Source organism: Camelus bactrianus, chromosome 2 (assembly GCF_048773025.1).
Source record: "Camelus bactrianus isolate YW-2024 breed Bactrian camel chromosome 2, ASM4877302v1, whole genome shotgun sequence".
Lineage (NCBI taxonomy): Eukaryota > Metazoa > Chordata > Mammalia > Artiodactyla > Camelidae > Camelus > Camelus bactrianus.
In genome coordinates, this window is record NC_133540.1 from 58,940,780 (window position 1) to 58,958,434 (window position 17,655).

The following is a 17,655-nucleotide window of genomic DNA, read 5'->3' on the forward strand; positions in this document are numbered from 1 at the left end:
ATACAGAGAAATGTCACTGTAGCTATCAAGTTACAAAATATCTTGAGTAGGAAAACGGATCCCCCCCCCCCCCAAACTGCATTCAAGTGCAGAGTACTACTTCTCCCTTACCAGGGAAGAACTCATGATTTTTATTGTCAAACCATTTTCTTCTTCAAAATTTCTAAATCAGCATCTAGCTCATCCTTCTCAGCCAGGCACCGCCATGGCCTTGGGTTGACATGTTCCAGCTCCCTGATTCTCCAACCGCGGCCACCTCAGTTGAAGAGGACCAGGCGAGGAGGTGAGATGTGGATTCAGCTCACATATCAGGCAGAATCACGATTCCAAACCAGCAATTCAGGGGACCCCTCGCAGCGCTCTCTGTAAGGGGCTGCGGGAGCTCATTTCTCTCAGACATTGTCTGCATCCAGAAAAGCTTGTCCCTCTAAGTGGCTGGGCTGCACCCGACAGGTCAGATGAGGTCACGGTGTGTCGCCACCTGGCGGCACGCTGTAACTACCCAGGGAGATTTAAAAAATACCCCTGCCCACTGACACCAGGACGAACTTAATTAGCCTCCCTGGGGTATTGGGCTGGGCAAGGGTATTCAGTTAGTACAATCATCTCCTCAGGTAGTACTAACGCGGGCCAGGTGGGACAGCCTCTGCGGCACGCCGAGACTACCACGTGGGCGCGGTGGTCGCCGCGGCCGCTCCGCGTTCCCGCCTCCCGCGCGCCTCTGACGCACCACGCTCCGGCGCAGGCGCACAGGGGAGCGGCCGGCGCAGGTGAGCGCGTGCGCCGCGCGGAGCATCGCGGCGACTGCACAGTCGGCTCCGGGAGCTCACTGCAGGCGGCGAGGGCCCGCCTCCCAGCGGGGCAGGAGGCGTGGGCATGGAACCGGCCGCCGCCTCCGAGTCCCGGGCCCGCGCCGCTGCCTAGGGCGTCCCGAGGGCTCCGTGGGGGTGCGGCCGTCACGCGGCTCCGGGGACCCGTGAGGCCCGGCGCGGCCGGGCGCTGCTCGGATGGCCGCGCTCCCGCGGCCTGCGCTCACCCTCCTCCTCCTCCTCCTCCTGACCGCCGCTTTCACGTGCCAGGAGCAGGCCCAGACCACCGACTGGAGGGCCACCCTGAAGACCATCCGGAACGGCGTCCACAAGATAGACACGTACCTAAACGCCGCCTTGGACCTCCTGGGAGGCGAGGACGGGCTCTGCCAGCACAAGTGCAGTGACGGTAAGAGGGAACCCAGGCCCTGCGAGGCCCGTGCTTTCAGCGCTGTTGGGGGGACCGAGGGTCATGGAGGCGTAGGTGCCGGGCAGACCTTGGCGGTGTCCTCTGGCCGTGGGAAAACTTAACCACTGCCAGAATCTTGCTTACAGGTTCTCACCACTATTGTTAGAACGTGGCAGATCACCTGAGAGTGTACTCTCCGTTGTTGTTCATTGCTTCTGAATTACGGTTTGGTTTTTTTTTTTTTTTTTGCAATTGCAGGAAAGTTGCCCAAGAACTTAGTGACATACGTGTATTATGGGGATGAAGTGAAACAGATTGGTTTTAACTCTGTGTTTTAGCTCCTTTAAATTACTCAGCTGAACATGCAAAACATACCGAGAATTTTAAAGTCATGCTCTTTTAACTTAAGAATTGGTTTAAACATTCTTTTTTTCCTGCAAAGCTACAGAAAATAAATTGCGACCTTTGTATAGACTTTTGGTGTACTCTGTTGTTGAGAAAGAGTTCTGATAACTCTTCAAGAAAATGATTCTATCAATACTTGATAGGAATTGTTTTCTCCCAGATACCAGTGACGCTGCCTCCTTATGGTTAGTTGCTATTAATATTATTATTTTGATTTAGGTTTTTTTATAGTTTTTGACTTTGATTCTGTTTGAATCTGAGAACTTGTTCAGTGGCATTGTTGGTAATAATCACTCAGTATTTCAGGCAGAGATCTTTCTTTTGAAACAGTTGACTTTTTTGAATGCTTAAATGTAATAATTCAGATAAAGTACTTGGACTTCTTGAAATTCAAAATAGTACTTGGGAGGTCATGTTTCCAATAAAAGTGGACAAAGCCTGGGCCTAGTTAATTTAATACTTGGCAGCTCAAAATAATAGGGAACTTAATGACTTTAATGGTAAAACCAGACTGTATGTAGGTGAATTTAAAAGGAACCTATGTCATGTAAAACTGTGATGCAGCCTGCTGCCTGTAATTCTTATAATAATTTCTAGTTTTCTGTTATTGGAAGGAAAAAATGAGCTATATGTTGTATGCAATGAAGTGCTAAATATCATTCCTTCTTAAAATTGTGCCTAAATGTTACCACCGGTATTCAATCAGGAAGGATGTTTTTGTCCTTGTGGAACTTATTAGGAGGCATAAGTGAATAACTTGAAGATGAAATGGTTGCCTTTCCTGGGGCAGATGCCATAGTTTTACTTAGTCATCCCCATTCATTAAACAAATATTTGAGTGCCTGTTATGTGTCAGGTGTTCCTACCAACTGGAGACTTGGCAGTGAACAAAACAGACAAAATTCCTGTCCATGGAGCTTACATTCTGGTGGGGAGAGACAGCAAATTGAAGAACAAGTAAAATTAGCCACGTCTGCAGTGTGTGTGGGTCTGAAGTGTGCCAGTGGCTTCTCAGTAAAGCAGGGGAAACAGCCGTGGCAGTGTTGGGAGGCAGGTTACTCTTTTAAATAGGTTGTTCAGGGAAGGCCTCACGGATAAGATAATACCTTAGAAGAAATCTGAAATGGTGAAGGTGATACTGTGATGATCTAGGGGAAGAACAGTCCAGGCCGAGGGAACGGTGAGTGTAAAGGCCACGAGGAGAAAGGCCAGTTGAGGATGACTCTGAAGGGTTTGGCCTGAGCCAAAAGAAGAATGTAGTTGCCATTTACCAAGACAGGAAAGACTTGGATAATAAATTCATTATGAGCTAAGGGTTCTAGAGTTTATTTAGATTTAACATATCTCTGAATTATCTCTAAATGAATGGATACTATTTTTGTTAGAAAGGCCATTTTAATCTTTCCTTTTGCTTAATCCTCTTCTCTTCCACAAGCCTTACTAAATTTACTGTTTGGAGTTTTGAGCAAGGTCTCCAGCATAAAACACAAATGAACTTGAGAATTTAGGAGATGATGTGCTTCGGTGAAAATGTTGCTGTGGCTTAGTACGTACTGTCTGCTCATAGGACTGTGGTTTAAGTCACCATGGTTGATCATTCCAACATACAGAAAATTGTTCTTTAATTACCATTGCTTGAGAAGTGTCCCTGGAACACTGTTTCAGCCTTTCCTAGATTTTGAAATGTAAGTGACCAAATCAGAACCAAACAGAAACAGACAAATCCCCAAACTAGAGGAGCATAGTGATTAAAGGGTGTTTAATAGTTGCAGTAAAGAGGTCAAAGGAGTCTTAAAAAAGAAAAAAAGACTTAATGGTAAAGAGAGGTGTTGGATTAAAGGACACAGACATGTTGCATTCAGTTATCTTTGCTCTATCGAGGGATCAGCATTATGGAGACTTGCTCTCTCTGACCATCCTCCCTAGGGCAGGAACAAGGCTTTATTGAGAGTGACATAAAGTTATTTAGGGGAACAAATTTGATGGTCACTACTTTCTTCTTAGCTTTTTTCTCCCTGACAGAGAAAGTTTGAGGAAGAAAAATTTCTGATTTCTTTTGAAAAATAGAAGACAAAATTGACTTGTAAAATGTTTTTGGAATTAAGAAGAAGTCAATTCATTCAATGATGGAAGTCTTAACAGGATCCCTTTGGCTGCTGTGCTGAGAATAAAAAGAGTCATGGGAGGTGGGGGAGCAAGAATGGAGGGAGAGTGACAGGTGCAGGAATTCACACAAAAAATGGTGGTGGTTTTGTCCAAGTTGGTAGCGATAAAAGTGGTGAGAAGTGTTTGGATTTGGGATATATTTAGGAGGAAGAGCCTAAAGGATTTGCTGATGGCTTAGAAGGAGGGTGAGATTAGAGTAAAAAATGATTCCAAAGTTTTTAACCTAAATAATTGGAAGGATGGAGCTGCCATTAACTGAAATGGGGGAGATCATGGAAAAAACGGCTTTTGACTTGTTAGGAAAAGTAATAGCATATTTGTATGCTTTTGAAAATGATTCAGTGGATAGTAAAAACACTGATGAGGGAGAAAGGAAGGAGAATTATTTTAGTTATATCCTTAGGTAAGTGAGAGGAGTGTCCTTAGGTAAGTTCCAGTAATAAATAGAGAGGTTGGCCAAGAGCACAGATAACATATCCCTGTTAAGAGGAACAAAGGTAGAGGATATGGGCACAGAGGCCATTAGGTGGGTAATGTTCAAGTTCTCTTCTGATTGCCGTGGTTTTCTCAGTAAAGTAGGAATCAAGGTTATCACCTGAGAGGGAAGACAGGAGTTGAAGACTGGAGGAAAATGGGAACGTGAATGTACTAAAAAAAAAAACAAAAAAAAACAAAAAAACAAAGTAGCATAAGGGCCCTTTGGCGATCAATAATCAGGAATTTAAAGCCTCATGGGAAAGCAGGTTGGAATTCTATACTGCGTCTCCTACAGAACTCAGTGCTAAGACCTTTCTGTGACTCAGCAGCCTTCCCCTTTTGCTTCTCATCTGTTTCAGTGTCTTTCAGGTGAAAGAAATTGCTGTTTGGAAGTATTTACATCAAATTAAGACAGATATGTAGAAAAGAGCTGTCATTGTCTCAGTCCAGGTGACTCTTTAGATTTTGACTGCCCATACAGATAATAACACATAAAGCATCAAGAGAAGAGCAGTTGCTTAAATCAAAAAGTGAAATCAGTAATATTTCCATGTAGTCATGCATAGTGGATTTGGTTTGTTTTTAAAATTCTTTTTCCCAATCTCATTTTTTTCTTAGCTTTCTGTATATCTGTTTACAAATTTTAGGAGACAGTGGCCCGGACACATGGATTTTGGGTTTGACTGTGATGTTTCTTCTATTATTGAGTTTTTGCTTGCTTGTGTATTAGTCTCCTCAGGCTGCTATAACAAAATACCATAGACTAGGTGATTTAAACAACAAGAATTTATTTCTTACAGTTCTGAAGGCTGGAAAGCCCAAGATCAAGGTTTGACCAACACTTTCCTATAGGGAGGGCTCTCTTCCTGGCCTGCAGACAGCTGTCTTCTTACATGGTGAGGGGAGGGGAATTCGGGGAGAACAAGTTCTCTGGTACCTCTTCTTATAAAGGTACTGATCCCATCATGAGGGCCCTACCCTTGTGACCTCACCTAAGCCTAATTACTGGCCCCATCACCAAATACATCGAGACTTAGGGCTTCAGTGTATGAATTTTGGGGGGACATGGTTCAATTCATAGCACTTTGTAAAAACTTGCACCAATAGAAGTGCTAATTTTTCAATGTTCTGCAGCTTATAACACCATTTACAATGACATTTAAAATGATATTAATACATTTGTAATCTTGTATCCATATCAACTTAATCTTTAACAAAAAACTTTCTATTTAACTTGTTCAGAAATAATTAAAATACAGGTGAATTTGAAACACATTATTTTATTCTTTTTATTTATTTATTTACTTTAGAGAACCTATCTTTTTTTTAACTGGAATACAGTCAGTTACAATGTGTCAACTTCTGGTGTACAGCACAATGTCCCAGTCATGCATGTACATACATATATTCTTTTTCATTAAAGGTTACTGCAAGATACTGAATATAGTTCCCTGTGCTATAGAGAAGAAACCTTTTTTAAAATCTATTTTTGTATATAGTGGTATAGTTCCCTGTGCTATAGGAAAGAAACCTTTTTTAAAATCTATTTTTATATATAGTGGCTAACATTTGCAAATCTCAAACTCCCAAATTTATCCCTTCCCACCTCTTTCCCCAGTAACCATAAGATTGTTCACTGTGTCTGTGAGTTTGTTTTGCAGATGAGTTCAGTGTCCTTTTTTTCTTTTCTTAAATTCCACATATAAGTGATATCATATGGTATTTTTCTTTCTATTTCTGGCTTACTTCACTTAGAATGACGATCTCTGAGTCTATCCATGTTGCTGCAAATGGCATTGTTTTATTCTTTTTTATGACTGAGCAGTATTCCATTGTATAAATATACCACAACTTCTTTATCCAGTCATCTGTCGATGGACATTTAGGTTGCTTCCATGTCTTGGCTAGTGTAACTAGTGCTGATGTGAACATGGGGTGCAACATCTTTTTGAATTAGAGTTCCTTCCCAGATATATGCCCAGGAGTGGGATTGTTGGATCATATGGTAAGCCTATTTTTTAGTTTTTTGAGGAATCTCCATACTGTTTTCATAATGGCTCAACTAAAACAGTTTAAAATATTTCAGGAAACTACTCCATTTTCTGTGTTCCTCCCTCAACTCCCCCATGGGTAGAGAATATTTTAATCTCAGCAAGGAATGTTTCTCATCCTGTAAGTTCCTGGAAGGTGCCTGCTTTGTGCCAGGCATCTTCTAAGTGAGCAAGACAAAATTCCTGTCTTCATAGAAACTGACTAATTATGTTAGTTTGGTTAATAAATGTTAGAAGAATAAAACCAGCCAAGGGTGTATGGACTGGATATGGAAGGGAAGGGGCACTATATTAGATGGAGTGAGCAGGGAAGGCCTCTGGGGAACTGATATTAGTAGGTTCCTTCAAAAGAAACAGAAAACAAACACGTGGCCCTTTTGCCACTTACACTAGGGAGCCAGTTTTACCAGCATTTATTTCATGGTGTTATTAACCCAGTATTTCAAGTACAGTTGATCTTGGTTTTTTGTTACTTCATTTTATCAGCTTCTGTCTTAGGACAGCTATAAGCACTGGCCCTGTTTGAGACTAGTGCTTCTTCCATCCTCGTGCCTCCATTTTCGCTTTTGCCAGCTGATTTTCTCTGTGCTATCTCTGTTCCTCCTTATTCTCCTGCAGTGGGCATGTTTTGTATTTCCTGTCTTCATTTGCTTCATATCATTCTCATTCAAAGATAATTATCTTCCACAAAATGAGAAAATATATAGATATATTAATACATGCACACACACACCACTATCATTACACACATCAAAATGTTCAAAAGTGTTTTTATAGACTCGAAATCAAAGAAACTCCGTGGATTTGTATAAAGTACAGAGGGAAGGGAAATAGAAGTGCTACTATGTATGAAATACAGCATTGAGAGAAATCGCTTTCTTATTAGAAAGAAAAAATGCAGACACTTGAGAAGAGGAGATTAGAAATCCACATACCTTTAAAACTCAATGTCTGTATGAATTGTCTGAGAGTGATAATCTTTGATCTTCTTGGAAAACGGATGGGTGGCAGCAGTGGAGACTGGCAGGGGGAAGGTACAGGGTATCCAAAAAGTTCAAAACAGGGTGAACAGTTTGTTAGTTACATTTTAAATATGTGTTGCTTCAACCCCCAGACACCTTTTAAGGTGATATACTTCTAAGTTTAAAGCAAAAAGTCTGATTGTTAACCTAAAAAAAATGTACAGTAAATACACTACTTTTCCTGTGTCCAGACCTTTTGAGCACTCTTTGACATATTTATTGTACTTTTTTCAGATTATAAATTTGACCTTCTTAATATCTCATGCTAGATGAGTTTCTGAACGTATTAGGCAGTTGATTGTTAAAACTCTTGACAAGAGAGAGTTTTGTGATGAAGCTTCAAGGAACTTGAATGGCTTCCCTGAGGATATAATGTTGATCCAGCCTCCCTACCTTTCAGTGAAGAGGTTTCTAGTGTGGTAGGGCAAAGAAAACTGAAGATCAAATGCCCGGTTTCTCTTTGCTACTGGGAAAAGGAAAATAAGAATTGCCGCAGTTCTTAGTCACCTGAAAAAAAGATTTTTGACGAGAGACAAAAAACATGATATAAACAAGATTTTTGTTAGTGAAGTAAAAAAAGTAGTGAAAGATTGTACACTCCTGAGAGTTGGGAGTGAGCCAATCCAAGAGAGGAAAAATGGTGCTGCTTCCTCCTTCCTCCTGTTTTTATATCCTGGTTTTGTGATTGATTGATCGGTTGACAACTCAAGTTCCCTGTGTTCTGGTTGATTAACAGCTCAGGTTCCTTGTGTTCTGGATTGTTCTTTCCTCTTCTTCTCCCCCTGCCCAGTACTCACTTCTATCTAAACTACGTAACATTTTGATACTCCCATCAGAAGTGTAAGCTGGATAAAACTTGATCTAGATGGGGAGAGAGTATAGCTTGATGGTAGAGCACGTGCTTAGCGTGCACAAGGTCCTGGGTTCAATCCCCAGCACTGCCATTAAAATAAATAAATAAACCTAATTACCTTCCCCTTCACTCCCACCCCCCAAAAAAAAACAATAAATGAAACTTGATGTAGATGAAGTCACAGCTGGCTAAGTGGTCTACCCAAAGATTTGGACTAATGATGTTATGGCTGCTTGTAGAGAGGACATCCTTAGCAGGGTGTTGCCGACCTCTGTCCTGGTTAGTATCAATGTCTCAAGTTTGTGAATATCTGGGCATAACTAGTAACACTGGGTGAATACCTCTAGGTTTAAAATGTGTTGAACAATCCTGACAGATGAACTAAAACTAATGAGATAGAATTTTGTAATCTAGTATTTAGACTTAAAAACTAAATGGCAGAAGTGCTGAGTAGATGTTAAAAAGTTCATTTTAGAAAGGACTGATGGTTTTTTCCTACTGTCTAATGTATCTTAGCGCTGAGACATAGCTGAAACATATACTGACTATCTTGGGCTGTATTAGTACCAGTACTTTACCCAGACCAAAGTAGGCCCATTGTTCCTAATGGTGTTCACTTTGGGGTGCCATGTTCTGGATGTGACAGACTGGAAGTGATCAGTCTTTGGAAGCTAATAAATGCTCACCAAACTCAGAAGAGACTGAAGGGTAAACAGCAGTACCACTTTATTCATCATGAGTATTATAACTGCCATGGAGATTAGCCTTCCAATTTTCTTTTCATTCATTCAGCAGCAAATATTTATTGAAAACCTAACCATATGCCAGACACTGTCCTATGCATTGGGGGTACAAAACAGACAAAAATTACTGCCCTTAAAGAATTTATATTTTAGTATGGAGAGACAGATAATAAAATAAGTAGGTTGGGATGTAATATGTTAGAAGGTCATGTGTGCTATAAATGATGTGGTCAGAAAAGGCATTGCTAGAAGATGAAGGAGTGAGTATGTAGATGTCAGGACGAAGAGTGTCTACCTAGAGGAAGAGCAGGTTCTGTGGCACTGAGGCAAGAGCAGACCTGTAGTGTCTGTGGAATGGCAGAGAGGTCAGATGGAATGGAGTGAGGAAGGAAGAAGAGGAGACAGAGTAGTAAGATGAGGTCAGAGAAGTCCTGGGGTTGGGGGCAGATTATATAGGGCTTATAGGCACTAAACGGACTTTGACTTTTATTCTGAATAAAATGAGAAGCCATTGGAGGGGTTTTTGCAGAGGAAAGATTTGATCCAACATGTATTCTGATAGGCTTACTCAAGTTCAGTGTTGAGCTTGGACTGTAACTGGAGGTGGCGTTGGGTGGGGAAACCAAAGCAGGGAGACTGCTTAGGTTATGGCAATAATCTGTGGAGGCTTAGAGCAGGATGGCAGCACTGGAGGTGGTGAGAAGTGGTTAGAGTCTGAATATTCTGAAGGTAGAGTCAGCGGGACATGCTGTTGAGTTGGATGTGGGGTATAAGGGAATGGGAGAGCTAAAGATGGCTGAGGTTTTTTTCCCTGAGCACCTGGAAGGATGGAGTTGCTGTTGCCTAGGAAGAGGGAACTGTGGATGGAGCAGCTTTGGGGGTGAACGGAGGGACATCTTAAGTTTGAGATGCCCGTTAGATACTAAAGTATCTATATATCATATCTATATGACTATCCTCTCTCTGTAGCCCTTTGAAGTGGAAAGCCAACTCATGAAGAGTTTTCCTAAGAGTGAAGGACTGAAAGCAGGAGTTGAAGGATCACAGTGACTTATCTGTGATCTTCATCTTCCAGCGGCCCAGAAACAACCCTCCTTTTGGGCAGTGCTAGAGAAACTTGTCATTGGCACCTCTTTTCTAGATCCGTCATAACCATTCCCTTTTGTACAGTCGTTCTTCAGACTGGGTAGAGCAGGTTATAGCTTTGTGTCTCCACGGGGTTGTGCTCTCTTGAGGCTCTACTGGGTCACCTCAGTTGAGCATGTGAGTCTTAGCAACTTAAATCATTTTTAGGTCATTACTTTGAGTGGGTTACTTATTTTGATGGCTGATTTCTGGAAGGGTTGCTTTTTTTCTCCTCATTTTATGGTTGGAGGGTAAACTTACCTTTATGTTTCCTAGTAATGCTAATTGAATGAAAGCTGGTAGAATACTTTGTGTCTCTCCTAAGGATCTGACTCCGGGTGATATTTGGAATAATTGGGGATATTCTATTGGTAGAAGTAAAGATAGATGGTAGTCCCAGACGTTTGAAAGGATCATCATGTAAAATAAAGAATTGGCTTGTTCTGTATTCCCCAGGGGTGCAGAGGATTACTTACAGGTAGAATTTACAAGAAAAAGAGAAGAACTTAAACGGTTAGTGCCATTCCATAATGGAACAGGCTATTTCCTAACACTGTAGGAGGATTGTGGGGAAATTCAGACTGTTTGGTATATTGAGGTGATTTCTATATTACATGAGGAGAGAGATTTCTGAGATACCTTCCAGCATTTAAGATTGCTTTAATAATGTCATCTTTCTCCTTGTTTTTGAACATTGGTGCTGTTAAGGAGAGTATAACTGGAGTAATAAAGTTTACCAAGCTATCTTTATTCCTTGCCTTTTCCCTTGGCTGGCAGAGGAGTATGTTTGTGCAGTGGTTGGTTGGATCTGGGTAGAATGTGTGGTCCTGTAATGTCTTACAATGGTATTAAGGTAATTAAATGATCAGATGACTTTGTTTTCCTTAGCTTTAGGCTCTAGTTAATGGTTATTGAGGCTTGTGTGCAGTGGAACATTGTGAGATTAGGAAGATACAGTTCTTGCCCTATAGGTTTTAATCTAAAAATGTAAGTGTTAGAATGTACAGGAAAATAGGGTAGATTTATCTTTCATACTGTGGACCCAGTTTGGCATGTAAACTCTGAAATCAACAGAAGTCCAGAGTAAGCTTTTATATGTTTGTATGGTGTATGCTTACGGATATAATGACATTTTATGAACCACCATAGCATTTTAGGAACTGCCATATACGTATATACATTTGTATGTTTTATTATAGAAGAAGTAAAAATGATTTAGTAGACAAATTAGCATTCTTAATGCTTATTCTAATAAACATATATTTACTTTTGTCAGCATAGAAATAGTAAATATTTTCAAGGCTAGTCTAGCACATTGTAGACTTTTTTGTGCATGTATTTTCTATCATATTTGAAAATTAATTATACCATTTATATTTTTATAGGATCTAAGCCTTTCCCACGTTACGGATATAAACCTTCCCCGCCAAATGGATGTGGCTCCCCACTATTTGGTGTTCATGTAAATATTATTTTCTGTTTGATAAATTTTATGATTGGTACGTAATACTCTTGATAATGCAAGACATCGATGTGTTCTCAGGCTCACAAATAATTGTGCTTGTTGTAATAGTTATCAGGCTTATTATATTCTTTCATAGCTAAAACACATTTAATGAGTTCTAATGAAACTAAATGGAGTAAAAGTCATTTTTTTTAATATTGTAGTTGTTAATACCACTTAAATGACATTTCCTCACGTCACAAACATGATTGAAAAGTTTGGGGTATAGAAGTTAATACTACTTAGGATGAAAATGTATAGATAAAGTGTAATATTTTCTGTATTAAAACTGGGTTCAATTGGATAGCTGTGTGTTTGTTGTGGGGGAGGCTGAATCTGAGCCAGTAGTTTGGGGAAAAAAATATTTTATGAAAGTGATTCCTACACAATGTTGTAAAATGATTATAAATCAATAAAAAATGTTAAAAAAAAGTGATTCCTAGACACAAGGGTTTTGCATATAAAGTTACTTAAAATAATTAAAGATAAGTTACAGATTCGAAGGAATAGTATCTTTATGGAATGGATGAACTTGTAAAGATTAAACCACAAAAAAAAATTGAGTTGTAGAAGTGTAAAAGTTATCAGTGACATTTCATATATAGTACATTTTGTGGGGGGAGGAGGCATAAAATACTTAGGAATATCCCAAAATTGTACTTGCCTAGTCCCTGGAGAAATCTTTTAAAGGTCTTAGCTTTATCTTTCTGTTTTTAAAACTATATTTTAGACACTTGGAAGCTGTGTTTCTTTACCAGCCAACGACTGAATATTCTAACATTGCAAAATAGGGAGCTTTGAGGCATGGCTAAGAGGGAGACGATGGAGTGACATGGGTGGGTGCAGGTGAGAGTAATGGAGAGATGTTTAACCTGGAAAACATTTGTAGGCAGAAACTAACTTTGAAAATTATCTGTACAACAATCATTGTCTTTGATTTCTAAGTCTCTTTGAATTCACTACTTCAGAGAAGGTTTGAATTTCATCAACAATTATCCATCCAAATGCCTCTTTCAGCTGAACATTGGCATCCCTTCCCTGACAAAGTGCTGCAACCAACACGACAGGTGCTATGAGACCTGCGGCAAAAGCAAAAACGACTGTGATGAGGAGTTCCAGTCTTGCCTCTCCAAGATCTGCCGAGATGTGCAGAAAACACTAGGACTAGCTCAGCATGTTCAGGGTAAGGCTGATTCGGTGGGATGGGGATGAGTGCGATTTGTAAAATTTCAGTGGATGCTTTCTGTGCTAGTACAGGATTTACCAACAGAAATCTTTCTCTGTGTATTACCTTATCTCTTGTGACACAGCCCCTTCACTTTTCTGAGATGAGGAGTCGGTGATTTTGTCATATAAAATGATTTACAGTTATGGAAATAAGTGTTAGGAAACCTTGGGGGAGGGTGTGTGAGGCAGGGAAGAATTCATCTAAGATCTATGCCCTGCCTAAAGTGTGAGACTCTGGATCCAGTGAGTTCTGGAGTGTAGCACATTGGATCTGGAGGAGGAAGTTCTAGAAGATCTGAGTCTTAACTCTGTCTCTTCATATGTATCAGTGTCGGGAAGGTCCCCCAGAACTACCCCCAGGCTCAGTGATTTGCTAAGAGGACTCACAGCACTCAGCATGTAGTCATACTCACCGTGATGATTGTGGCAGTGAAGGGGTACAGAGCCAAGTCAGCAAAGGGAAAACATGTCTCAGTGTCCTCATTTACAAAATGAGAACGATAATACCCGTCTCATAGAGCTGTCATAAGGGTAAAGTGAAATATTTGTCGAAATATGAACTGCTGTACAAATACTAGTTGTTAACAAGATTTCTTTACTGACAAACCAAACAATGAACTGAAATTGGAAGAGGAAGGGCAATGAGAAAGGGGTAGGAAAGGAAACTACCATTTTTAAGCACTTCCAATAAGATACTGTGCTAGATGCTTGAGACTTGTTTTCATGGATCTTCACAAAATACCCTAATAGTAGTAGTTGGCATTATACCCATTTTTCAAGGAAGGAAACTGAGGTTCAGAAAGAAGTAACTTGTCCCAAATTACACTCTTTTGACTCTAAAACTTGCATTCTATCTACTTCCTCAAATAGTCTCATAGGTTTTATTCTGAAGTCCTAGTAATAACTAGGAAGTAATAACAAGAAAGAAATCTCTGCTCCAGATGAGGCTTGAACTCACAGCCTCTGAATCCCTTTGAATGCTTGGCTGAAGCATAGATAGATGGATTTCCTCTCTAAGGACATACTAGTGTTGCCAAATGGTGAAACCAGTTTCCTTCAGTCTCCTGTTTAATAATCATAACCTCTGCACTTCTGTGGTTGACTGTATTCCTTAATGGCACAGTCTTTTGGAAACCTTTGAAAATGCCAAGCTTTTGTAATGAAAAGTTTCTTTTTTAACATGAATATTAGAAACTATAGTAAGTATTTGGATGTCTAAAAGCCACTCTACGCTATGTCTCTAAGTATAACATATTAAGATAATCTTACCTGGGTATTCCAGGTCTCTTAGAGTTAGAAAAATAATCTGTTATCTTTTTTATAGCCTTTCAAAAAATTTTAAAAAACCCTACCAGAAGAAAAACACCTTTGATTCCTTTGTCTCCCCTCCAAAGCTAAATTTGGATATTGATCAAAGAAAGAGACCGGGGTTCATTTACTTTAAGCATCTTAAATGATGTGTTTAAAGTAAAAGCACAAATAAAAAATTGGCCTTAATATTTTGAGGTTTTTCTGTTTTTAACCGTTATTTCTTCTGCACCTAAAAATCATTCCTTAAAATGCAAACTTAAGAGTGCTGTCAGGCATCTCTATTGGTGATAATTTTCAGATAAAAGGAAAATTAACCATGATGAACTGATCAATACTTTTGAGACTCATTTGTCTAGTACGAAAAGTTGGGTTAACCAGTTGCATGCAAACTAAAGGTAGGGACAGGTAGAGAGGCTGAAGCTGAAAGGCTTTGTGTATATAGGCTACTAGTTTGTGAAGGTTTGGGAAGACTTCCACCTAAGATAGATTTAAGTGCCCACCAAGGCTGTGCTTGAGACTCTGCTGAAACATGTGGTATGTGTGAGAGAGAGTGATGCTCTGCAGTTGCCCGGCAGTGATGTCACTCTCTTACCTTGCAGCGTGTGAAACCACAGTGGAGCTCTTGTTTGACAGTGTTATACATTTGGGCTGTAAGCCGTACCTGGACAGCCAACGAGCCGCATGTAGGTGTCGCTACGAAGAAAAGACTGATCTTTAAAGAAGATGCTGACAGGTGGTGACAGCAGATGAGGACAGAAGAACATAACTTTTGACAAGAACTGTTTTTACAGCATAAAGCTGCCTTATTTTTGTGAAGGGATTATTTTAAGACCTTGACACTAAAGCTTCAAACTAAAGAAACAAATGGAGGTTGTCTTCTTGGATGTTGCTGCCTTGGTGTGCCAAATTGTCTTTACCAATCTGAGAAAAGGGTGCATGTTAAGGGGAGAATTTTTTAAAAGAAGGAGTCTGTAACTCAGTTTTCACAACTATATTTACCAAAAAATAAGGTCAAATGTAAAATTTATTATAAGGTATGTTCAACATTATCTTATCTGGAAATACGGGGAAATCTTCACTTATAAGTATGTTTGTTTACTGTAAAATTTAAAATATACGTTTATTCCTGGAAGGATGTGACTTTATTTTTACTCTGTTTTAATTAACACATAATAGACTGTTTTTCCATAGCCCGTGAATAAGTCACCCTTCTGTTAATGACAGTAGTTACAAGGACAAGGTTTCCCTGTCTGTTTCTCTTTTAAAGTTGGAACCATCTGCTGGGACCTCTTAGGAAGCAAAACTGGGATATCTAGGTATTAATGTAATGTGCCTAGAAGGTGACATGAGCAAAATTCAGAAGCACAGCCATTCCCATTTTATGAGCCACTCACGACAAATTGCCTAATTGGAGAAAAGATGGGTTTAATGAGACAAATGAAAAGTTGTTTAACACACACATCAGAGCATTATATGCTGTTATGCTTTGGTATTTATTCCCTAGTACTTGCTCTTTATAGGGGATTCTGGGATATTTTTAAGACTGTAGACTTTTTACTAGTAGTGGCCTTAATAAAAATTGTTCTTGATATTGTTGGGTTTTTAAAGTCTTTAACTGTGGAGTGAAAAGAGATGGAAAAGCAAGATACAAAACTCTTTTATAGAGCTCTCATTCACTTGAAAATTATTAACAGATGTTTAAGGACAAATTCTGGAACTTCCAGCTGCCTCTGAAAATGTGAGTGTTGAAAGCTTTTCAGTCCCTTGGAAAGCTCAGCTGTGTTCCTCTGTCACTCTTTGCTTGCCACTGGCTTTCCCTACCCCAGGGTCCCAAGCCTTCACATTTGCGTAACCTGCTGCCAAAGTTACTAAGATGAAACTGCTTAGAAAGTCAGAGAAAGACAGCACCAGGAGAAGTGGTTCTTTTTAAATCATTACGGGCAGAACTGGGAGAACGAGAAATATTTTCTGGGAAAAGGGCCACTTTGAAAATATGTCATTGCTGAGAACCCGATAGCTTCGTAAATGGAGATGGTGGCTGCTGTCCTGGTAATAGATGTGTCCTCTGTTAGACAAAGCAACATATCCCTCATAGCTAAGTGAGCAAACTGGGCTCCAGCTGAAATACTTGATCAGGTAACTTGAAACTTATAATAGATTCATGGATTTTCTTGGCAGCGTTGGCTTTCTCAAGAAGACAAAGTCAGAATGTCTTTGTAAAATATCTAATTGACGGTCATACATTATGTACAATTATCAGTAAAAGCTGTTTTTTTTTTAATGTTCCGATTTTAAAAAACTTGTCTAGGAATAATTTTAGATTTATAGAGAAGTTGCAAAAATAGTATAGAGGCTTCTTGTATACTCCTTACCCCTAATGTTAGCATTTTACATGGCCATGAAACATTTGTTAAGGCACCAACATTAGTAATTACTATTAACGAAACTCCGGACTTTATTTGGATTGCACTACTTTTCCCACTAATGGCATTTTTCTTTTCCAGGATCCACTCCAGGATTCCACACTGTAGTTATTGTAGGCCTCTGGTCTGTGGCAATTCCTCCGTCTTCACTTGTTTTTCATAACCTTGACAGGTCTGAGGAGTACTGGTCAGGTGTTTTCCTAGAATGACCCTCACTTTGGGTTAGTCTGATGTTTTCCTCATTTTTGGACTAGAGTTGTGGATTTTTAGGAAGAAAACCACGTAAGTAAAGAGTTCTTCTCATCAAATCATATCAGTAGTTGAATGCTGTCAACTTGATGTTGTGTTAACTCTGGACACTTGGGTAAGTTAGTGTCTTAGTTTTCTCCACTGTGAAGTTACCATTTTTCCCTTTCTGTGCTCCTGTTCCTTGGAAGCTAGTCACCAAGTCCTGTCTCTGGGAAGTGAGGGGTGGGCAAGATTATGTTGTACCTCCTGGAAGGGGGAGTATGTCTAAATGTAGTACTTGAAATTCTTGTCTCCCCCATTTATTATTCAATTATTTGTATCAGTATGGACCAATGTATATTTTATACTGTGGGTAATATTCACACATTTCAGCTTGGCTGTTGGGAGTTATGTCAGGTTTTGCTCCTTTGTCTCTTTGACCCACACCATCCTTTTGACATTTGAGCACCTCTATACTTTCTGAGAAGAAAGCAGGAAAGTTGCTTCAGGCTCACCTTGTATTTTCCCAGTAGCAGCTCTAGAACCAGCCTCTTCTCAAAGGTTCCTTTTGTTGTAGAATGGTTTGTAATGGAACTTGGGAGCTAAGATCTGGACATTGCATATGCCTGTTGCTACTTTGATGTCACTGCTTCTAGACCCTCCCAGCAAACAAAGCTAGGAAATATCTGTCTATTAACACATGTACATATCTGTAATTTTTCTGTGTGTGTATATGTATATTAAGCTGAATGAGTTCATACTGTCTTTACTTGAATTATATATAACAAGGCATATACTTTTCATTTAAGGATGTGTATACTATAATGTATATACTATACATTTAAGGATGGTGTTTTCCCTATCCGCAGAATACATTAATAAAAAGCAAAAACAAAACAAAA

General features: G+C 39.7%; 1 protein-coding gene across 1 annotated transcript; it reads left to right on the top strand.

Moving 5' to 3' along the window:
* The first annotated feature begins 739 nt into the window (after positions 1 to 739).
* On the top strand, positions 740 to 17,655 carry PLA2G12A (phospholipase A2 group XIIA). The gene is made up of 4 exons (XM_010953672.3): positions 740 to 1,218; positions 11,446 to 11,522; positions 12,582 to 12,747; positions 14,702 to 17,655. Exons 1-4 carry the CDS (start codon positions 1,008 to 1,010, stop codon positions 14,818 to 14,820), a joined length of 573 nt encoding a protein of 190 aa, XP_010951974.2. The 5' UTR covers positions 740 to 1,007; the 3' UTR covers positions 14,821 to 17,655.